The 20685-nt window shown below is 57.7% G+C and overlaps 11 protein-coding genes across 11 annotated transcripts; 4 read left to right on the top strand and 7 right to left on the bottom strand.

Moving 5' to 3' along the window:
- Positions 1–40: 40 nt before the first annotated feature.
- On the bottom strand, positions 41–1456 carry SCHCODRAFT_02149191 (uncharacterized protein). The gene is made up of 6 exons (XM_050341935.1): positions 1068–1456; positions 862–975; positions 777–812; positions 711–726; positions 592–662; positions 41–538 (listed from the first exon to the last, which is right to left on the bottom strand). The coding sequence occupies exons 1-6, from the start codon at positions 1220–1222 to the stop codon at positions 172–174; spliced, it is 759 nt and encodes a 252-aa protein (XP_050202140.1). The 5' UTR covers positions 1223–1456; the 3' UTR covers positions 41–171.
- A 4-nt stretch (positions 1457–1460) lies between these two features.
- On the bottom strand, positions 1461–3769 carry SCHCODRAFT_02149170 (uncharacterized protein). The gene is made up of 8 exons (XM_003038795.3): positions 3407–3769; positions 3190–3340; positions 3047–3132; positions 2939–2990; positions 2834–2887; positions 2025–2778; positions 1789–1966; positions 1461–1738 (listed from the first exon to the last, which is right to left on the bottom strand). The coding sequence occupies exons 1-8, from the start codon at positions 3739–3741 to the stop codon at positions 1645–1647; spliced, it is 1704 nt and encodes a 567-aa protein (XP_003038841.1). The 5' UTR covers positions 3742–3769; the 3' UTR covers positions 1461–1644.
- A 123-nt stretch (positions 3770–3892) lies between these two features.
- SCHCODRAFT_02610226 (uncharacterized protein) lies at positions 3893–5413 on the bottom strand. Its single transcript, XM_050344416.1, has 4 exons — positions 5081–5413; positions 4729–5025; positions 4398–4679; positions 3893–4346 (listed from the first exon to the last, which is right to left on the bottom strand). Exons 1-4 carry the CDS (start codon positions 5294–5296, stop codon positions 3999–4001), a joined length of 1143 nt encoding a protein of 380 aa, XP_050202139.1. The 5' UTR covers positions 5297–5413; the 3' UTR covers positions 3893–3998.
- A 281-nt stretch (positions 5414–5694) lies between these two features.
- On the top strand, positions 5695–6522 carry SCHCODRAFT_02684069 (uncharacterized protein; the record flags this gene model as incomplete). Its single annotated transcript, XM_003037456.3, has 3 exons — positions 5695–5703; positions 5764–6154; positions 6203–6522. Exons 2-3 carry the CDS (start codon positions 5833–5835, stop codon positions 6520–6522), a joined length of 642 nt encoding a protein of 213 aa, XP_003037502.2. The 5' UTR covers positions 5695–5703; positions 5764–5832.
- Positions 6523–6678: 156 nt separating this feature from the next.
- On the bottom strand, positions 6679–7387 carry SCHCODRAFT_01234856 (uncharacterized protein). Its single transcript, XM_050341295.1, has one exon. It carries the CDS (start codon positions 7347–7349, stop codon positions 6879–6881), a length of 471 nt encoding a protein of 156 aa, XP_050202138.1. The 5' UTR covers positions 7350–7387; the 3' UTR covers positions 6679–6878.
- Positions 7354–8561, bottom strand: SCHCODRAFT_013733 (high osmolarity signaling protein SHO1; the record flags this gene model as incomplete). The annotated part of the gene is made up of 5 exons (XM_003038797.1): positions 7354–7385; positions 7447–7563; positions 7614–8327; positions 8378–8426; positions 8478–8561. 5 exons carry the CDS (start codon positions 8559–8561, stop codon positions 7354–7356), a joined length of 996 nt encoding a protein of 331 aa, XP_003038843.1.
- A 514-nt stretch (positions 8562–9075) lies between these two features.
- Positions 9076–11062, top strand: SCHCODRAFT_02486342 (uncharacterized protein; the record flags this gene model as incomplete). The annotated part of the gene is made up of 3 exons (XM_003037457.2): positions 9076–10372; positions 10430–10848; positions 10907–11062. 3 exons carry the CDS (start codon positions 9076–9078, stop codon positions 11060–11062), a joined length of 1872 nt encoding a protein of 623 aa, XP_003037503.1.
- A 206-nt stretch (positions 11063–11268) lies between these two features.
- On the bottom strand, positions 11269–13770 carry SCHCODRAFT_01139445 (cytochrome P450). Its single transcript, XM_003038798.2, has 10 exons — positions 13667–13770; positions 13312–13411; positions 13045–13181; positions 12477–12927; positions 12303–12425; positions 12142–12244; positions 11968–12089; positions 11865–11911; positions 11688–11810; positions 11269–11619 (listed from the first exon to the last, which is right to left on the bottom strand). Exons 1-10 carry the CDS (start codon positions 13681–13683, stop codon positions 11370–11372), a joined length of 1473 nt encoding a protein of 490 aa, XP_003038844.1. The 5' UTR covers positions 13684–13770; the 3' UTR covers positions 11269–11369.
- Positions 13771–14678: 908 nt separating this feature from the next.
- Positions 14679–15428, top strand: SCHCODRAFT_02149096 (uncharacterized protein). The gene has a single exon (XM_050341934.1). The coding sequence runs from the start codon at positions 14858–14860 to the stop codon at positions 15329–15331; it is 474 nt and encodes a 157-aa protein (XP_050202137.1). The 5' UTR covers positions 14679–14857; the 3' UTR covers positions 15332–15428.
- Positions 15429–16040: 612 nt separating this feature from the next.
- On the top strand, positions 16041–18658 carry SCHCODRAFT_02675340 (uncharacterized protein). Its single transcript, XM_003037458.2, has 3 exons — positions 16041–16554; positions 16601–17204; positions 17268–18658. The coding sequence occupies exons 1-3, from the start codon at positions 16219–16221 to the stop codon at positions 18230–18232; spliced, it is 1905 nt and encodes a 634-aa protein (XP_003037504.1). The 5' UTR covers positions 16041–16218; the 3' UTR covers positions 18233–18658.
- Positions 18659–19360: 702 nt separating this feature from the next.
- On the bottom strand, positions 19361–20610 carry SCHCODRAFT_02610204 (uncharacterized protein). Its single transcript, XM_003038799.2, has 5 exons — positions 20528–20610; positions 20211–20464; positions 20078–20142; positions 19936–20026; positions 19361–19888 (listed from the first exon to the last, which is right to left on the bottom strand). The coding sequence occupies exons 1-5, from the start codon at positions 20536–20538 to the stop codon at positions 19587–19589; spliced, it is 723 nt and encodes a 240-aa protein (XP_003038845.1). The 5' UTR covers positions 20539–20610; the 3' UTR covers positions 19361–19586.
- Positions 20611–20685: the final 75 nt, after the last annotated feature.

Here is a 20685-nt window from a genome sequence, read left to right as displayed (position 1 = left end):
GCTGCCCTCGTCGCACCCCTCCCGCTAGCTTACGGTATTTATCGCGCACATTAGTTCCCTCACACGAACCCCACTTGGATACAATATGATAAATAGCAAGCAACACGCCCACAGTCAGACGATACCTGGACTAAAACGGGATATCATACAACATTGCGTGTCGCGTCACTGTCATGAAGGAGAGGAGAGCTCGGAGCTGCTGTCGTCGTCGAGGCCGAAGGCGTGATGGTCGCGGGTGCGGGTGTGGCCGAGGAGGGCACGGGCTTGTTGCTTGCCCTGACCGTGCTTCCACGGCGCGTCGGTGCGGCGGTAGTTGGCGTCCGATACGCGGTCGGTCGTGCCGCCTAAGCCCAGCTCGAGGGCGGCTGCGTCGGCGCGCGCGATGTTGTTGAATCTGGGGTGGATGAAGATAGAGTCGGGTTTTGACTTGGAGCGGGGTCGGGTTTGAGCGCGAGGTTGGGGGACGGAACCCAGAGCTATCGGTGCTGAGTTTCGTTCCAGAAGCGGCTCTTCTGCGTCTTCGTATGAGCCTGGTGGTCTGTGGAACGTTGAGTTGGCTTCACTCGGCTAGGACAACAGTGGGGGACTGACGGTCGATGGGACTCCAAGGGAGGAAATTTGTGCAACTCGGTGAAGAACTGAGCGGCAGCAAGGGTGGTAGCCTGAGTTGGATGAGTGCAGGTCTCGTATTGATTGTTGGTCATACGCACGATGAGCAGTATCAAGCTGGGACAATCATTAGTTCGACGCATCGAGGCATTGAGAGGAACACTCACCCAACATTGAAAGACATGGCAATAAGCATATAGGATCTGCAGAGGATATTAGGACTTGATCGGACATGCGCAAGGGGGCACTCACAATCTCAGCAAGCTAGCAAGCCAATATAGCCCTGATCGCCACAACGCGAGTCGCCACCGCGATCGCTCACACCATGCAGGTCCCCATTGCGTTCCATGAGCGTACGTTGCCAATCTATCTTGTCCAGTCAACCAGCGGATTTCGGGAGGGGGGAGGGGAATTGACCAGGGGGAAGGAGACGCAGGGGAGGGAGACGCAAGACGCACCTCTCGGTCAAGCAGATCGTGACGGTGAGCAAGGACGCTGCGAAACAACCCAATGCAGAGTTCAAGCGCAGGCTGGCAAGCAAAACGGGTTCCCCTCTCAGTCCCCAGTGCAAACCGCCGGGGGAATCCCAGGTCTGGTCCGCAGTCGATCGCATACTTCCGGGTCAAGGGAGGGAGCGATGTGCGGTTATAACGCAGAATGGGGGTAGGACGAAAGAGTTTCGAGAAGTCAAGGGTATAGAGGAGACAAAGGGAAGAGAATGACGGAGGGGGGAAGCGCAAAGAAGATGGCAGGAGGCAAGGTGATGTTATGGTATGCGGGTGGGCGTGATGTCCGCAACGCCGCGGTGCCCGTTGTCAAGCCGTATTTAGCCATTTGGTTCTGAGTCCTATGTGCAGCTCATTCGACTGTCCCAAGAGCCCCCTGGTGGTTGAACTAGATGATATAAAGGGACAAGATCTGTAGATGCCCTTCTCTTCCTGCTAAGAAGCCCTAGTCGCGTTACGAAGCGCGTGACAGGATGATGATAGAAGCTAGCATGTCGACACCGGACCAACGGTGTATGGCAGAATCAGTCTACCAGTACCCAGTCCTCCTCCCCTCGACCTTCTCCCTAGCCTCCTGCGCCTTGGCCTCCCGCCACTCACAGTCCTGCATATATTCGCAGGTGCTAAGACCGATTAGCATGGGACCACCGCAGCATTCAAGGACGAAACTCACTGGCATCGCCGCGCCAGCTCAACAGGGACACCCTGTGGCGCACGTTCCCCTCTCCACCACTGAAAGACGCTCTCCACATGTGCGTTGAGTACTGCGTCGTCCATGATGAACTCCTTCGTTCCGATGACCTCGAGAGATGGTGATGGTAGAGCACCTGGATTGTCGGCAACATCTGTGACTGTTGTGGCTTGATTTGAGTATGAGCGTCACGAATTGGGGCTCGCGACAACTCTCACCTGAAGCACCTTCTATCGCAGGTATACCCACCTCTTCTGAATGGGATGCCGTGGCGCCGTTGATTTCGCCCTCCACTACTTCAACGGGGGGCGTTTCGACCTCACGCAGGTCTTCTAGGCTCGCCTGAATTGCCCGCGCAAGACCCTCGTCCTCCCGCTCCTGGAAGTCCGTTTCGCGTCTGCGACCCTTCCCCCTCCTCCCTCGCCTCTCGCCCTCTGGTATCAGTCGATATACCAGCTGCAGCCTCGACGCCACCTCCGCGTTCAACTCGTCGCGCAGCTTCCACCACAGCTCGACGACGTCGCTCAAGCAAAGTTGTCCACCGTCCAATTGATCCGGGAGCATGCCTGTATCCTTCAGGACCGTCGTCGGGAATGGACGGTAGGGGTCGAGATCGAGCTTCGCCCATAGGTATGCAAAGTCGAAGGAAGGTGAGGTTCGTAGGAGGTCGGAGAGGATGCGCTTGTAGAGCATAAGTTGTATTCGAGAGGGGAGGGCGTCAAGGTCGGAGGGCATACTACGCGCCGTGCGCGTCTTGGTGTCTAGGAGGCTGAGTGTATATGATGGTGGAGGAGGTGGCGGAGGAACGGAGGGACAGCGAATGTGCCCAACGTCAGATTTCGAGCGCACAGGGGAGTTCTTCTTTGGCGATAGGTACTTGTCGATGGTGTTCTGCGATTGCGAGAGAGGCGGCCGTGCACGCTTTGGCGTCTTCGGGGTCGGCGAGGCATAGGGCTTCATATGTATCTCGTCCTGTCGGGGATATGAAGTTAGGGGTGCTCTGTACTGGCAGTACAACGACACTCACAATAATCCCGACGACGACTTCATCGTGAATGATCCCAAAGACCGGTGTTTCGCGCTGGCTCAATTGAGTTTGGGTTTGCAAGCCAGCAAATTATATACGACTCACTGTGATGCCCATTATCATTAGTTGTCGTAAATTCATTATGAGGTTGACAAGCCTACTCGAAGCGTCAATTCCTACAGTCTAGGCTTCAAGTGGTGCATAGCTACTGACCTGAGCGCCCACTTCTCCTCGTCGCAAGTAATCCTAACATATATTGGTTCCGCCATAATCTCCCTTTCCAGCTCTTTGTGGATTTCCTACGTGGAAGGTGAACCATCGGATGACTTGCCGACGAGCAAAAGGCAGATACGCACCCTTCCGCCCTTGGTTCGCGCGTCGTTCTTGGCCTCTACCTCAGGCGCGACAGTGATCTCCTTCCCCTTACTCGACCTGAACGACCGTGGTCTGTCCTTCAAGGGGCGCGAGCGCTTTCCGCGCAGTCCGTAGTCAAATTGGACTTCGCACCTCAGAGGGAACGCTGCGTCTCAGCGACAATGTTCCAGGGCATTTTTGGAGATAGGCTTTGCTCACCACTGTGGTGCACAGAGGTCCGAGACGGAAAAGACGCCCTGCCGTCGGTATAGCTCTGCGGGTGACTTGACCGCATCCTCAATATCTTCAAGGCAGTCATGCGCAACGTAGAACGCGGGTGGCATATCATCGTCCTCATCTTTCGACGTTGTAATCTTGCCTTCTATCTCTACGGCGACGGACAGCGCGCCTGTAGTGGATTCGTCGCGCGGCTCGGACAATTTAGACGTCGACGCAAGAGTGCTGGGGTCCGGATCACCGAGCGCGAGCAAGTCCTCCTCCGTCAGGTCAGCAAAATCGTTGTAGCCAGCGTAAGAGTCCTCGGAGTCGGACATGGCGCGGTGGACGCGTGGAATAGGGCAGGAGGCAAGGGAGTCAGGAATCACGGGACCGAGTCTCGGAAGTTGAACGCGGTCTTCCCACGGTCACGCCGAAGCATGTTGATATTCGCCCAGGCCACATGGAGTGGCCATAATGCTATATGAGCTCTGATTATGCTTTGTATGTATTTCATACTCAGATTATACCGAGCCTAAGCATATCGGCATCAAAGTTATGGAGTAGTGTACAACTAGGATCAGTAATCTAGATATCACTGGACACAATTCAGCGCTGCAGCGGGTTCAAGTGCAGGTATAGGGACTGAAGCATGCGCATCATCTGCTAAGATATACACAGCTTGGTCATACTTCTTGTGCTCATGCAAGTAGGTCAAGAGAGAATGAGGAGCGGCATTGGGCTTTGCACGCGCTCGTTGTGAGTGCGCAAGCATGTTGGAATGGGCATCCCCCGGGCCAGGGTCTTCGCCCTGATCCAGCGCCTCAACTTCAATATGAAGTCGCTCGAGCATAGATGCAGAGCTGGGACGCGAAGATGGGTCTTCATCAATCATTTCATTCACGAGAGTCCGAAGGCCTGGTGGGATAGGAATTTCTTTGTCCTGTGACACGATGAGAGAATATCGTGGCAAATCCACATGCTGCAGACTTCCCTCCATAAGAATCTCCATGAGATGGCACAAACAAAAGACATCGTAAGCAAATGGATCAATTTGCGTCCAGAACGGCGCATAGAACTCGGGCGCCTCCAGGCGCGATCCAGTGTGATGCAAAGGCGTGATCGTTGGAGGCGGGGTGCCTTCTTCCGCTACAACCGCTGAGTTGAAGTCTATCAGCACCCATCGAAGAGGCCGTTGAAGAGGAAGGCGGATGACGACGTTCGGATGCCAGATGTCGCAATGAGCGATGCCGTTTTCGTGCAGAAAGTGCACACACTGTCCAGGGAGATTGATTAATGTTTGGAAGAAGAAAGGATGATCTCACTTCAGCCAGCTGGCATACGCCACGCAGTATATCGCGCGGATTTTTAAGGTCCCACCAGGCGTCCTCTTCGGCGCAGACCTCGCTGATCACCAGCGAGGCTCCGCCTTCTTCCTCCATCGGCACGTCGATAACGTCCAGGTACGGAAAGCGGTTGAGTTCGGGCAGACGCATCTTGCCCGACAGCAGTCGTCGCACGACGTCAACCTCTGTTCGATATTTGCGCCACAGAACGAATTTAATGACCACAAATGCGCCGTCCGATGTTCGCTTCCCCTGTCTGTGTTTGTTCTTAATCAGCTGGATCGGGAATATTATCATCCCACGTCGCGCAATGCAGCATTATTCGACGCACCAGACGGAAAGGCCATGTCGTTAGCGCATATCCGTAGCGGGCAAGTACTGGCTCCCAGCCTTGCCATATCTTGTCATCCGGTCCGTCGGAGTCAAGCCTTGGCTGCGTCCAGTCATCCTTCTCGGGAGGCATCTTGCAGCCTCGAGGAAATACGGCGTCTAAATACGCAAAGCGCTTCTTCTGCTCGTTGACGTGGATTGGTTTCCAAGGCGCCATACTGCATGTGCACGAAGATTGCAGGTATAGCAAGGGTAGCTGTCGGTAAGCTCGGAGAAGGGGCCCCAAGTTTCGCTTCAAGCAAGGTTGTCTGGAGCGCTGGGGATCCAGATGATGGTTGAAGACGCGGTCGACCAGTCACGGTGTCACACAATGCTCACGCTCAGAATTTCCCTCCTCCGCATACTCTCCGAGGGTGCTGTGTTGGGGTCATACGACATGCCGCGTTCTATGGATCAAATCAGGCAAGCACCGGAGCGATGCTTTTGGTAGGCAGTGACTCCTGCTTATTCTCAGGGGAAATGAGTCGGATAGTACGTATTCAAGCTCTGCGCCTGAAGCATCCAATTCGAGATCACGCTCATTATAGACGTTCATCATACATATGATTCCGTCTCTGCTTCTATGTGTAGTCCCTTCATTTTCTTCTGACTCCGACGATCAGACTCATGTGCGCGCGCCCACAGCTTTCGACTGCTAAGCGCCGCGTTCCCAGCGCTTCTTTATCGCATTTAAGGCCTTTGGCTTGAGGTCTGATGTTCCGAACTAGTGCGGTCCTGATCACCAACATGTATGGTCGATACTATCTTCCTCCTCCGCCACCTCAGCCGCAGCCGCAAGTACCTCCCGCAGAGTGGCTGCAGGCCGTTGTCAAAGCCGTTAGGCAGTTACCCGGAGACCCTTTGGCCGTCTTCGTCCAGAGCTGCATGGAAGGACCGTCTCCGGTCAACAGACGCAAGCAGCCGCAAAACGACTTCTGTGCAATTCTGAATACTCAGGGTCACAAGCTGCCTTGCAGCGTTTCCTTCGTCCGCTTCAGCGACACTTCCCATCAGGTCATTTACCAGTTTACCATTGGTTCGTTTTACCGTGCTTGAGCCTGAGACCTCCTTATCATTTATTCAGCAATTCGACACCAGTTCGAGCACCGTATCACGCTGAAGGTCCTCCAGCGCAAGAACAGGATTGACTTATCCACCGACAACTTGTTTGTCATGTTGCAGACGGCCATTGAGAGGGGCATGGTCGAATACATGGTCAATCTGGACGTCATTTTTTCCGCAGTTTTCAAAGCAAAGGGCACCTTTTGGACGAGCAGGGAAGCCGCTTTGAGAGGCCCAAATCTTGTACCATGTTGTTCGAGTGATCAAAGCGACGATGGATGGTCCTTGTCGACAAGCATGAAGACTGTTAGTGCTGCTCCTGTTTGGCTTTTCCCCTCATAGACGAGTATCACTGTATCTGTAGGACTGCGTGACTGTATTCTTCTGCGTCTTCCTACGGATGGCAGCCTCTATGCAGCCTTTGCAATGCTCTTCACTCGCCCGCACAAAGTTCAACTTCAAATTCCCACGATCACGTGCAAGGGTTATGTTCAACTTCTTGAAATCGTCCCGTCATCTCTAGCATCGCAGGATGTCCGTACCTTGATGATGCATCGAATCAAGCAAACATTGCATCCGGTAAATGGGTAGATCGGTAAGTAAGCAGGAAGCAAAGAAGCAGACATCTCGAGAGCGCGGGTCGGAGTGGGGTACGCAGGTCGGGAGAGGATCAGAAGTGGAGCATATAAAGCAGGAAGCTAAGTAGAAGATGGATACGAGTTGTTGAAAGGTGGTAGGCAGCTTCCAAGCATACGATAAGAAAAGCTTCCAGAAAGAAGTCCTCGCGAGTAAGTATGGTACTGGCGTGGGGTAGAAAGTCCGTTCGAAGGCATTACGTTCGTCATCCCGCGGGCAAGGTCCGCGGGGGTATCATGAGCGTATGATATATGGACAAAGGAGGGCGGATAGTAGGTATTTAGCAGAGGCTGGTGATAGGTGAGAAGCAAGACGAGCATGCGCGGGGTACACAGTACGAGCCGAGACTCTGGCACCGAGCGCAGGCGCAGGCGCGGACACGCAGGAGCGCAAGCAAGCGTGAGGGCGAGCACGAGCAGCGGCGAGCGCAAGCGGGAAGAATAGAGGAGGGAATACAGTTTTACAACAACCGCAAGCACGGCGCACAAGATGGTCTCGCACACGGCAGCACGGCGCTCAGCGCGCGTCTGCATCCGCTTATAACAATTGGAGGTAGTTTGACGGTGCGACTGGGGAAGAGAGAAACATAGTCAGCAACAGGAAACAGGGAAGTACGGATATTGAACTCACTTCCATTCGTTCCGTCTGCCTTGCGGGCGGACCACCACTTGCCCGACTTGTCGGTTACCTCGAGGATCTCTCCCTTGGCGAACGAAATCTCGTTTGGGTCGTCCGGCGACGCCGTGTCTGCACGATATCAGCAACGGCTCCCCCGCTAATCCTCGCCAATCACTCACATGCATACAACGCCTTCGCCTTGGGCAAAAACTCCCCACTCGTGCCTGCTCCACTCATATCTCCCTGCGCCATAAGCGGAGAACCAGTGCCATCCTCCCCACGCGGCGAGTGCACGCTGCCAGTCGCGGTGGTTGGGCCGCCCAGACTGTGCTGGCTCCGCGCGCCCCCTCCCGGGCTGTTCAGTCCCGCGCCCGCGCCGGCACTCTTGTTGTCGAAGGCGCCGGATGCGGTGCCGCTGCGCGCGTCGAAGGCGCCGCTCACGGGCTTGGCGTCGTACGCGCCGGTCGCGACATCGTGCGAGCTGATACCGCCTCCCGCGCCGTAGCCTCCGCTCGCGTAGCCGTTCGCGGGGGCCATGTTGTGCACGCTCCGGGCGCGGCGACGGCGGGAGGGCGGAGTGAGCCCACCCGTACCGAGACGGTTGAAGAGGTGGAAGAGGAGGGACTCTTCCTCTGCGGTGAAGAAGAGCAGCCAGAGAATATCAACGATGGCGAGGATTAGGTAGCCGGCAGCCATGGCGTTAAGGGCTCCATCCTCGGCGTAGAGACCAGCGTTGGCACCGTTGACAGCAAATACGAGAGCGACAGCACCGAACACCGAGATTTGGAAGCGGTGGGTGGCGAGGGAATCAGAGGCGAGGGTGTAAAGCACACCGAGGATGAGGAAGAGGTGGAGGAAGATGGCGAACCATAGAGTGCCTACGGGGCCATTCCCTACTATGGGGACGTTAGCACACGCTGGAATTTGGGAGAGGGGAACGCACATCGCGCCGTGGCGATAATCTGCCCAATGAACGCCGTAAACCACGCGATCTGCACGCAAAAAATTCAGCAGGCGCGCCAGGGTGAGACAGCGCGACTCACGAAGGCGAGTATGGACGTGAAGAGGAAGAGGTAGTGGGTAATAATTGGGGTAAAGTCAAGGCCCTCATTTCCGCGGGGAGGCATCGTCGTCGTCGGCGTTGGCTTGCACGCAGTCTCACGGCGACGGGGCGGTGCGAAGAACGGATTGTCACGTGTGTATGACGAGAGTAACGATAGCCGCGTGTGAAGTGATCATCACACAGGCCGAGGCCCGAGGCCACTTGCCGTCGAGCTGCCGACGTCGGCGTAGACGACGCTGGAGGGTCATAGAAAGTCGCACTCGAGTACTGAAGGGGACTGGGCCGTGTATAAACCACCCGGACGAGGAGGCACAGTATCACGCGTGCGGTCAATCAACATTCAGTACTTCCTTGAATGACAACTCTTGAGGGCTCGATTACAGAACGGAGTAGCTACTCAGGTACCCACTTATTCGCTCGAACTCGAGGGCCAAGGGCTCATCCGTCGAGGTCCGAGCGGTTTAACTCAGGTTGAACTTGAACTTCAACATGCCGGACGATGGTGGCGCGCACGGCGCCACGCGACGCCGCGGCAGTGGCGAAATGCTGCCGAACCTCTTGACCGCTTACCGACCACCATGACGGCCACAATGAGCAGCGAGCAAGCGCTAGTGTCGGCGACGCGCGGGTTCGACGCGCTCTTCAGCAACGAGCTTGCGGAGGCGCGCGATATCTTCTCGTCTGAGCCCTCCGCATTCCACCAGCTCGGCTTCGGCGTCTGCGCCTTTCTCGAAGCGGCGCTTGGGATGGAGCAGGCAAGAATGGGGGACGCGGGACGCTCCCTGGCAGCCGCGGAGAGCGGCGCGAAGAAGCAGAAGGGACTCGAGTGGGAGGTTCTGGCAGCGGACGCGGTGGTACTCGAGGGCTTGGTGCACGCACTCAGCGAATCGTACATGGGGTACGTCCAGTGCCTTTACTCCCTCAACTCAGCGCACTCGCGTTTCGCCAAGCTCTTCACCACCGTCTTCCCCAACGGCCTCGACGCCGCGCCCAACACGATCGCGCGCAAGCCATCCTCCGTCTTCCGATGGGGCGCACAGAAGGAGGAGGCCCCCGCACCCCACACCCCAGCGGTGGACGAGATGATTGTGGCTGGTACCGCGTTCGGATACGGCCTCTTCAACCTCGTCTTCTCCCTCCTCCCCAAGGGCGTCCAGGGCGTCGTCGGTCTCTTCGGCTACAAGCACGACCGCGCCCTCGCCCTCCGTGCTCTCAACTACGCCTCCGGACGCACGGACACCCATGCTGTGTTCGCTGGCCTCGTCCTCATGACCTACCACGGCGTCGTGCTACTTCTGGCTGGGTGGCAGGCTGACGAGGCCCGGCTCGTGCGCGAGTATCAGGCCATTGTCGACCGCACCACCCAGAAGTATCCCGCCGGTGCGCTCTGGATCCTCAACCACGCCAAGATCCAGCGCATGACAGGCCAGCCCGACGCCGCCATTGCCACCCTCGAAGCAGGCCTCGCGCCAGGGCACAAGCACACCTTCCAGCAGGCTGACGCGCTTCTTGTGTTCGAGCTCGCCTGGACGCAGCTCGCCCTTCGCCGCTACGAAGACGCCGCCGCGTCCTTCATTCGCATGACCGAGCTGAACTCCTGGAGTCACGCCACCTACTATTTCATTGCTGCCGGCGCCCACCTCGCCGCCGCGCATGAACAGGGCGTCACGACGGCGATGGATCGCGCCCAGGAGCTCCTTGACGCCATTCCCGGCCTCATCGAGCAGCGCAAGCTTACCGGGAAGGATCTACCCACTGAAGTCTTCATCAAGAAAAAGCTAGACTTCTACCGGAACAAGCAGCGCGCAAGAGGTGGCGACCCAGCGCGGTATGCTGAGGCCGTGGGCATCAATCTGGCGGAGGAGATGGCTCTGTGTAAGTTGATATGTGTTTCACGTCTACGTATCGAACGATAATTGACTCTATCCCCAGTCTGGAATACCCACCAGCGCATCCCAGCCTCCGTCGCCCGCACGCACCTCCGCATATGGGCCGCCCTCGAGCCCAAAGTTGACCTTGGGATCGACTTGGCCGAAACTGGTACCTCCGGCACGACCACCCCAGTCGAGACTGCCTTCAAGCCTGCACCTCTGACAACGGAAGACGAGCGCGCGGTCCGGTCACTCCTACTCGGCATCGTGCTTCGCACGCTCGCGATGCATGCGGCGAAGGGCGCAGAGGATGCAGAGAAGGCCACCTCGACTGCTATTCTTGCGCGTTCGCGACATTTCCTGCGTGAAGCTCGGGGTGCGCATGTGCAGTTGAATACGTGGATACCGAGCGTATCCGCGTTCGAGGAAGCCGTGCTTGAGTTGGAGACAGTGGAGATCGCGGAGAAGGAGGGTAAGGAGGTAAGCGACTTGCACCTTTCCATGGTTCGATCGCAGCTAATTACTGTCGGACTACCAGGCCTCCTGGCAACCCGCCCTTCACGCCGCTTCTGCGCACCTTGACGCGGCTCTCGCAGCCTCGGGTAGCTCCGTTGACTTATCAAGTCGGCTGGACAGCCGCGTCGCGATGCTGAGAGACGAGATCCGGGTGAAGGAGGAGAGCTTGAGGAAGTAATGTGGATTGGCGGACGCGAGCGCTTTGACGGCGCTTGCCCGTCGCTCGAGCGGTGGTTCTTGGATATGGTGCACATAGAGACGCGACCTAGAGTCGCCACACCATTCATTACACGTATAGATAGATACGGACACGGACTCCAGCATTGGCATAACACTCGCTAAACTTATTGTATAATTACCTAGCTAGTTAGACAATCACCACTAGCTTCCGTCCCTTAAATCTATTGACCAAACGATGCAATTGACACTCTGGTCTCCCTCAAAACACGGGGCCTCGCAGCCCTCAATCCCTTCGTCTAAATCCTTCATACCGCCAACCACCCTTCCTCCAACGTCGGATCCTCCCTCAGCAGCACATCCCGGATACTCGCCGCACTCAGCTCCTCCCGCGGCCGTATGATCGGCTGGAACGGCTTCGGGCGCGTATTCGCGATGTGCTCGAAGGCCATGCTGTCGATCAGCGCCGCGGGGTCCTCTGCGATGTCCAGCGCCCAGAAGATGTGCGCGAGGTTGATGAAGACGGAGCGCTCAGCGACGTGGTTGCCGGGGCAGGAGCTGGGAGTGGGTGTGAGTGCAAAGTGCAGAAGCATCGAGGTAAGTGGAGCATAGGGAGTGATGCTCACCGTCTGCCGAACCCAAACGTGAATATGCGAATATCTGATCGTAGCTTCCCATCGTCCGTCAACCAACGCTCGGGACGGAAGCACTCGGGATCGGGGAAGACTTCTGGGTCGTGGTGGATAGACCTGGTGGCACTAGTCAAAGCTGTCCCTTCTGATAGAGAAATCCTGAAGCCTCACCAGTGGTTCCCCAATACGCGCGACCCCTTTGGTATCACGTAGCCGTCCTTCGCGGATTCGGTAAGCCGCCAAACATCTTGTATGAATTTGTGGCAACGCTCACATAAACCACATCTTCCGTCGCCCTATGCTGCACACCACCGGCAGTCACCGGCCGCCAGCGCCCGACCTCCTCCATGAATGCAGCGACGTACGGGAGGTTCGGCTGATCTTCAAATGAGGGAGCTGCGCATTTGCGCTTCAGTACGTTACTTCAATGGAGCCAGAAACAACCCACCCCGTCCCCTCCCCACCACAGCGTCCAGCTCTGCTTGTGCGCGCTTCAGCGTCTCCGGATGTAACGCGGCGGCCATTATGGCAACGATGATATATGAGGCGCTCTGAGTGGCATATGTTATGAGCAAGGGCACAGAATTGAGATGAAAGACCGTAGTGTACCGTGTCAGACCCCGCACCGAACTGACTGCCACACAGATATGCGCACTCGTCGAAGGAGAGGCCGAGGCTTTCCTGTGCCTGCAAGACCTGAGTCGCAAAGCATATCCTCGCGCGGCCTGCTTCCTGAAGGAAAGGTGAGTGTCTGCGTCGACGGTCCCACCTCGTTCCACTCACCATCGCCTTCTGAACCTCCCTCAGTTTACCTCTGAATAGCCCAAGCTCAAACTCGTGCCCCTTCCTCAACTCCTCCATATACCCCAACCTCAACAGTAACCTCGTCCCTGCCCTCATAAACCACCCCAACCCCGCCACCTCGCCCCGCAAGACCTGAACCCCCCAATCCGGGAGCCCCGTCAGCGCATCGACGGCGTACGCGCCCGGCATCATCGCGCGCGAGACGTTGCCGAGGCAAGCGTTGACGGCGAGCACGTCGGGATCCGAGGGTGTGGTGGGCGAGCATTTCCCGTAGGTGATGTGCATGATGAGGCTGGCGGCGTATTTCCTGTAATGGTCGACGAAGGCTTCTGGTTTGTTCAGGACGTCGAGAAGTGCGATGCGGGTAGCTTTGAGCTGTACGGGCTTGTGTATCGCCGACGCGGAGGGCTGGAGGCTCATGAGAAGGGCTCTGAGGGTGGCGTGTTAGCGGCATGCGTAAGGGGAGAGTGAGTGGCATGTGCAGAGTTAGCGGCAGATCAGGGAGGCGACCATCCGATGGGAGAATATGCGGGGTGAACCCACTTACCTTCTCAGCTTCTTTATGCGCTCGCCTTTGGGGATCAGGAGCGTCCGCATCCCACCAGAGAGGACTTCTCCCGCCGCAATAGCTCGCGGACGGTCGGCGAAAGCGGGAGCATGTCTTTCGAGGAGCTCGATGGCAGCCTACAAGTAGGATATAGTCAGTACACCTTAGGTAAAGTCTCGTTCATGCTCTCAGAGGATGTGAGGAGCTTCGCCGCGTTACAAGGTGCATTCTCCGCCCGGAGACCGATCTCCGGACACTCCGCCTCACCTTATACGTTCCAACAACAATCAGACGTTCGCCCATGCCCAGACCGAGCGTGAACAGCGACCCGTACTGCTCCGTCCAGGCCGCGAACGCGACCCACGATCTACAGATCAGAATATGTTAGCAAGTTCTGAGTCCCCGAAAAGGATTCCAAACAAGTGCTGCGCCCACAGTGATCACTTGCGAAGAAGTGGAGAAGGTGGGCGCCTCATGGGAAGGGCTGATGGGTGCGAGGAGGCGCGGCACGTCGAGCGATGGGTCGTGCGATGAAGAAATGGGTCGTACGATGGAGGAAGCGAGATGGGTGGGGAAGTATAGGAGGGAGGACAAAGATATTATAGAGAAGAAGGACACTCACAATACACCACTAGGCATCTTCGTACCCAACAGCCATCTCGATGGTGGTCCGGGCGGAAGCCCTACGCGTCGGCGAGGATAGAGGATGTAGATGCTCCCAGTAAGAAGTAGCGCGCAGAGCACGAGCGCATGCAGGCTATCGAAGTGGAAGGACATGATCGACGGTGCTCGATGTCGGATGGATGGATCGCTGCGAGCAGAATATGTGCGGGTGCTACAAGCAAAGCGTCGCAGTCAGGGAACAGGTCGACGTTGAATGAAAACCGGCGAAGCAAGAACGCCAAGGGCACCACCACCCCTCCCTATATACTGCACCCCGCTCCGTGAGAGGGGACCCTGAGGCACGGGGTGGGGGCCACTATCATTGATTGTCGGTCAAGCCGAGCACCTCGAGGCTGATTAGTCCCCGGTGGGGGCTGATGTGTCTTCCGTGCAGGATGATCGACTGGCCTGTTGAGGCTAGTGAGTCCCCATTTGAGGTCAAAGGGTTCCACATTTTCCACATTGAGGTCGACTAGTCCCTATGAAGGCTGATGAGTGGGCCTGTCCAAGGCCATGACTTGTACTATCAAGGGCTCGCGCCATGCGAGATCGTCGGATGCATGAGAGCGCAGGAGATGGTGTGCATTGGGGTCCAGCGTACTAGCGTCGAGTCAATAGCCTCGGCATGATGGGTCGTCAAGTGAATAGCTTCGGCACCATGTTTAGCGACGCAGAGCCTTCCTACGACGCCGTCGAAGGCCGTATGAATGTCGTCCAGGGCGAAGGTGACGTGTAAGGATCATGAAGGCGTGTTCAGAAGTAGCGCGAGGTGTGGATATCATAGAGCGATCGCATGTCCCTCGCATGTCGGCTGTCAACGCTTGAATGGCCAATAATGTCGGCAGCTTCTATCGATAGTGAGGGTACAAAGGGATGGCCTAATGGGTATAGGTCATGGGAACCAGCGTGGGAGTCATCCTTGGCGTACGTTTCTGTACGTCGTGACTCGCCAAATTCTGGAAGAACACCAGCGCTAGACAACAAGCTGAAGACGATACTTTCCGGTCAATCCTGAACCTACAGAAGACATGTGAAGGAGGCGAAGGCACACGAAAAAAAGTGGCAGCGACACGTGATCGCGGGAAGAAGTGCAAGTTGAACTCTGGCAGTTGCGGGCTGTATTCACTAGGGGCGCGCGAAGGTGCCAGTGATGTCAAGAACCATTACCTCTCATCTATACGAGCTTGGAGACATACATCATGGTCTTCAGAGGAGTGGGAATCAAAAGCGAGCACGATCGGCGACGCATCGTAAATTTGAGCAAGTGTCCGCAAGTCGTCGAACGGAGCCTATGAGTGATCTCCGCGGCATTTTTGCAGATCATACAGACCATTGCACGCATTTTCGGCCTCAGTGGCCGCCAACGTCGCAAGCCCGAGCCGGAAGAAAACCAGATGCTTGCGGCGTCTTTACAGGTAGCGAAGTGAAGAGTCTAGACCAAGTCCCGGAGGGGCTCCGCGTAGATCAGCCAGTTGTACGCAGGTTGTCCGTTTCCTTTGAATCTTCGACGATTGTGGTCGGATCAAAGTGCCACAGTGGTGGGAAGAGAGCAAGGGCTCGTCCAGGACCAGAAATTCGAGAACCTCATAGACCTCGTCGAGTCCGTGATTTCCTCGCAGGGTAGTCTGCGATTCAACCGTCGATGTTCGACTTGACTGTGAGTTGGCTCAATTTGCGGCGCGGGTGTCGAGCTGCAAGTCCGCCCGCTCGGTTGGATTTAACCGTTTCCGACTGACAAACCCGACTGGCGGCCAAACCACAACACGAGGCGCAAAGTACCCGTCCAATCGGCATAGAGGCGTAGCGCCCATCGAAAATTAATCGATGGCAGGAGGAGGCAGAGGAACGCATGGCGAAAGGAGAGAACACGCGTCGGGAGTCGGGACCGGGTTCGAGCGTTTTCTTCCGCTTTTGTCAGCGGCGCCGCTGACGCAGCCTACGAATAAAATAAACACGTGCGGAGATAGTCGGGTAGGCAGAGACAGAGGAGAGGCTCGGGGATGCAAATTACGGAGGAAGAGGCGCGCACGCAGGCGTCGCGCCGATGACTGACGCGGCGCATGTCTGCATTCCGTCGGGATCAAGGGGCCGAGGCGGGTGCCCGAGCGCGAGAGGACGTCGAGGAGGGCGTGTCGGGGCGGGGGAGCAGAGGACGCGAGCCGGTCGTGCTGAGCGCGGTCTTTAGATGAGAGTTCATGTCAAAGAGGACGCTGATTTCGAGGGAGAGGCGCGCTCGGGGAACGCCGAGCCGGAGCCGGGCCGAGGCGCAGGCGTGGGCTGATGTCAAGATGCTGACGTTTGGCGGAAGTGGTTCGATCTGTCTTTGTCTCTCGGCGGCGGGACGCGCCCATTGCTGATCAGCATGTCTCGCAATTTATTTATCGTACTCACTTGCCTTTCTCCAAACGCGCCTTTTTCCTGTTTCCATCGGCTCGTACGACCCCAAGCACTGCTTATCATCGACTATGAGCCTCTGAGGCTGTGAGCTCGATCCCCCCGGCGCTGAGCATCATGCGAGTCACTCCCTGCGGCCCATCCTCCGCCTCGTCATCGGCGGCGCGCATCCCGTCACCCCCTTCCCCCTCCTCGACTCGGGATGCCGCGGGAGCACAGTTGGACAGCATCCGCCCGGCTCCCGCGCCCTCATCCTCGACACCCCCCTGTCCCCCGTCTGAACCTACTTTGACACCTAATGCGGCGGACGTGTCTCTGCCCGCCATGTCTTCCCCCTCGTCGCCCCAGTCGATGAGGCCAAAGGACACGACGGCTCTGACCCTCAGGACTACGGCCCCGCCACAATCACTCTATGTGTCTGCTTTCTTACTCGGCGGGATGGGCGTCTTGCTGGTGAGCCTTTGCTAGCCACTTATGAAACACGCCTAACCATTTTCAGAGCGTCTTCACTTGGCTCCTCGCCAATGTCGTCCCACCCGCCCAAGGCGACGCTCAGGCCCGCGCCGAGCACGCTCAGCGTCGCGTCGAGGGTGCCGTCAAGCGCGCCCGCCGCAGCTCTGCGCCAGTAACCCCGTCTCACATGCACACTCGCCCCCGCAAGCGGACTACCGCTCCCCCTGCTCCGATCATGGTTCCGCCACAATCGCCCCAGGATCGGCATGTTGTCTTTGTGGACGGCCCCGAGACGCCCACGCCCACCGCACGTCGTGAACCGAGTCCCCGCAGCTCGCTCTCCGACTCGTCTACGCTCGTCAATCACATCAATTTGACACTGGAAGAGGGTGAGGCGGACCAGCAGACTCCCACTGACTCCAAGTCGGCCAAGTCTCCTGCGTCTCGCTTCAAGTTCCCCACCCCCTCCTACTGCAAGGCGCCAGAGGCCCGGTCTTCGTCATCATCACTTGAATCCGGCAAGCCTGTGCCAGCTCACCTGAAGCGCTCGTCATACTTGTCCTCCATCTCACCGCGCCTGTCTCGCTTCGGGAAGAAGGTTAAGCGCGCGTCTACCGGCTCAGCTCAGTCGTCTATAGCATCTTCAGACAGTGAGTATTGCAATCTCTGAATTCATAATTGCATCTCACTAACGTCTTTCTAACGTCGATTAGGCGACAATGACCCCCTAAAGCCATTGCGTCGCACGAGCATCAAGCTTCCCGCGCCTGGCTGGTCTCGCGCCTTCGGTTGGCCGACGTCGACGAGCCCGGTCGCCGTATCTGCGCCGTCGACTCCTGCCGGTGATGGGCGGCAAACCTTTTTCGGCCCGGGATCTGCTACACCCAGTCGTAACTCGTCTTTGACTCGCGGGCGCCGGACGCAAGTCGGCGAGATGTCTTCCAACCGCGCAGCGTCTTCGTACATCCCCTCGCCGATGTCGGAGACGTTCCCATCGGTACCGTCCTCCAGCCGTCCAGCGCCCACGCGCTCGTCCTCCGTCTGCGCATGCCACTTCCGCAAGCGCGCGCAGGAGGACACGGAGAAGGCGGACAAGCCGAGCGAAGTGAAGACGGAGAAGGTGGCGAAGGACGCATCAAAACCGCGGAAGGAGTCGAAGTTGGGCAAGTGCTGCAAGATCAAGGAGCGGCGGCGACAGTCTGCGCCCGTGCCCGTACCGCGGACGCAGCCGTATGCATATCCTTACTTTGCGGCGCCGCCTGTGGTTAAGGAGAGGCGGCCGGTGACGGCGGTTCCGGCGAGGAGCGAGTCGTTGACGCCGTTGGCGAAGGCGAGCTCGCCGGCCACGCCGAAAGCCAGCGTGCCCCCGGCTCGCAGCGAGACGCTGCCGGGCATGTCGAAGACTGCGTCAGGCCCGCCGCGGGCTATCGCGACAACGACAGCAACGCGGAAACGGACGTTGTCGTCGCCGACGAAGCCTGATTTGGCTGCCTTGGTTGAGGCGCCTGCGGGGCATCGGGTGCAGCGGCCCTCGACCGCGGATGGGACGAACATGGCGGAATTCGGGGTGCTGCCGGCGCGCGAGGCGGCCACTACCACTGGTAGTCGGCCTTGCGCGCTGCGCCTCCCGAGCTTGCGGGCTTGGGCCATGGGCCCTGTCGCGACCGCCAGCACATAGACGCGATCGCCCACGCCATCCTCCTACTCCCTTGCTATCCTCCTAACCGCATCCCAAACACATACACCATCGTCATCCTCATTGTCCTCACCCCTCGCATCTCATCACCCTGCATATCTATCCACCTTTGCTCGCATATTCGCATCCAGCTCATCTCGTCTTCCACTATCTTATCTGTACTATTCCTCATCCTATTCTCGCTGCATCCGCCGCACGCTCGCTATCAGTTTCCCGTGGCAGATGCTTGGCTCGCTACTATGTCGTCGTGCACTTGCTGCTTGCCATGATGCCGTCGCGCGCTCGAGCTCTGCTTGTCGGTAACTATCATAGAATCTTCAAGGGGTGCTTCCAGTGTACTAGTACTTGTCGGTAGCCGTAAACCATGTCACGAATTGCATGAATGTTTGTCAATGAGCTGTAGTTGCCTGTTTGCATTGGGAGTATTACGAACTTGCTCGATGTTCGAATTTCCAAGTTGTGCTTGCCGGTGCCATCCGTCGGGACCGAGGTCACGTGACGTGGGAGTTCAACTTTCCGAGGAGAACTTCTTAGTGGGAGTGGGCGAGGTTGAGGCCAAACGGTTAGGCTCATGTTGTGTGCTGGCCTTTCCTATCCCTCATAGGTTGTTGTCTACCAAGAGTCTCGAACGATAGGTTATTTGAGAAGATAGAACAACGTTACAAGGCGAAATAAAAGTCTACACAGCAAATCTAACGGTTTCTACATGATCTCTCCGCGTCACTTCCTCGTCGGTTACGTCGCTGTCCCCGCTCGTATCTGCTGTTCGATCTGCGTTGTCTCCACCCATCATCTCAGTCCAGAGAGACGTAGTGGCGTCTGGAGCTGTGCCTGCTTCTCCGGAAGTAAGCGCGAGCTCTTCTATGCTGGCCTGACCAAAGGGTGGCGCGCCGTCTGGCGCTCCGTTGGGGGATACATCGTTGGCACTGAGCACCTGATAGTCCATCCCTGCGAGCCAAGATGAAGCAGGGGAAGATTCCGTCCGCTAGCGACCTCCTTGAGCAGCATCTACAAGTCCGTACTTAGACCAAATTACGATGAGTGCTGAGTAGTTAGATTTGGAAGTTCATCTTCTGCATGTTTGTAGCGGTGACTGAACTGCGAAGACCGTGTGGATTCAGAGACCAATAGATAGATCAGACGGACACAATTACACACAGTACAGCAAAGCAACGAGGATGCTACGAGGACACGATCGCGGGGAAACCAATAACGGAACGGAGCCCAAGACGTCACTATATTGTACAACAGACCGGGCGCGTGCGCCCTGTCTGTAGGTCGTCGATCCCAGTCATGACACTGTTGTTCATTACAGCGGTACCGCACATCACCTCCATTAGACCAGCGCCTCGCCGACTGTGAAGTGAACGTGATCGCCCTCGCCGAGTGTGAGACGAACAGGGAGACGCGGGTCGATGCGCACGGGTGCGCTGTTGCCGACGAAGAAGTCGCCGCGGCTGAAGTTGCGAGTAATGGCGGCAGCCTCTTCCTCGGTAAGGTTGCGGGGTCGTTTATTGGGCCGGAAGGTGGAGGTGGAGGCGCCGGTGTACTGACCGTTGTAGTCGTAGTACGGCTGCTGCTGCATAGTGTTGCTCTGCAGCGTCGTGTACATCGGCGGAGGTTGAAAGGGTGGTGCGGCTGGAGAAGGTGAGCAGACAAGGAGAAAGATGGACAGAGGAACATACCGGACGCCGAACTGCTCGCATCTTGCGGCGATTGCGAGTTGTCGGGGTCAGGGTATGCACAGGTCGCGCCGAGACCGCGCTTTAAACAGCTCTGGTGAGCGATGATCAGTGGAATGTGAGGGAGTTGGCCACAGGTACTCACCTGACACGGGAGGGATTCGCTGCACCGGGTCTTGCCAGCATGGCATGCGACACACGCGCGACGAACTGATGGAGCTTTCGCTGAGCCAGTGATGTTCAACCGAGAGCCTGGAGAGGCGGAGGAGCTACCGTACGTTTTCGCCCGCTACTGCTCGTGGGAGCCCCGGAATGGTGCTCAGGTTGTGGGGGGCCTTGCTGTTGAGGCGGAGGGTGCATGACCTGGTCCTGGATGGCGTGGGGGTGCGGGGGAGGAGGAGGCGCTACCTGGGGCGTATGGGAGTGGTGGGGGACGGCATGCAGGTGCTGCTGTTGCTGCTGCTGATGCTGCTGAATTGCCTCGATCTGGCGCGCGGTGTTCTCGATAACCTCGGGGGAGATCTCATCGACGCTGTGTGCGGGGTCAGCGGCGCCGCGATGGGTGGCGATGGCGAAGGACGCCGGCGCGCCGAACCTGTTCGACATTTCGGCAACGGCCACGCTCGCGGACGGACGGACGGGCGGGTAGGCGGACGGCGGTGGGCGGCAACGGCAAGATGGACGGACGGACGGCGATGCCCCTTTGCCATCTCGGCCTCACTTTCCCACGCACGGACCAGGGTTCTTGGTGGG

This window comes from Schizophyllum commune (assembly GCF_000143185.2).
Source record: "Schizophyllum commune H4-8 unplaced genomic scaffold SCHCOscaffold_2, whole genome shotgun sequence".
Classification (NCBI taxonomy): Eukaryota; Fungi; Basidiomycota; class Agaricomycetes; order Agaricales; family Schizophyllaceae; genus Schizophyllum; species Schizophyllum commune.
This window is presented reverse-complemented; position numbering and strand designations above follow the sequence as displayed.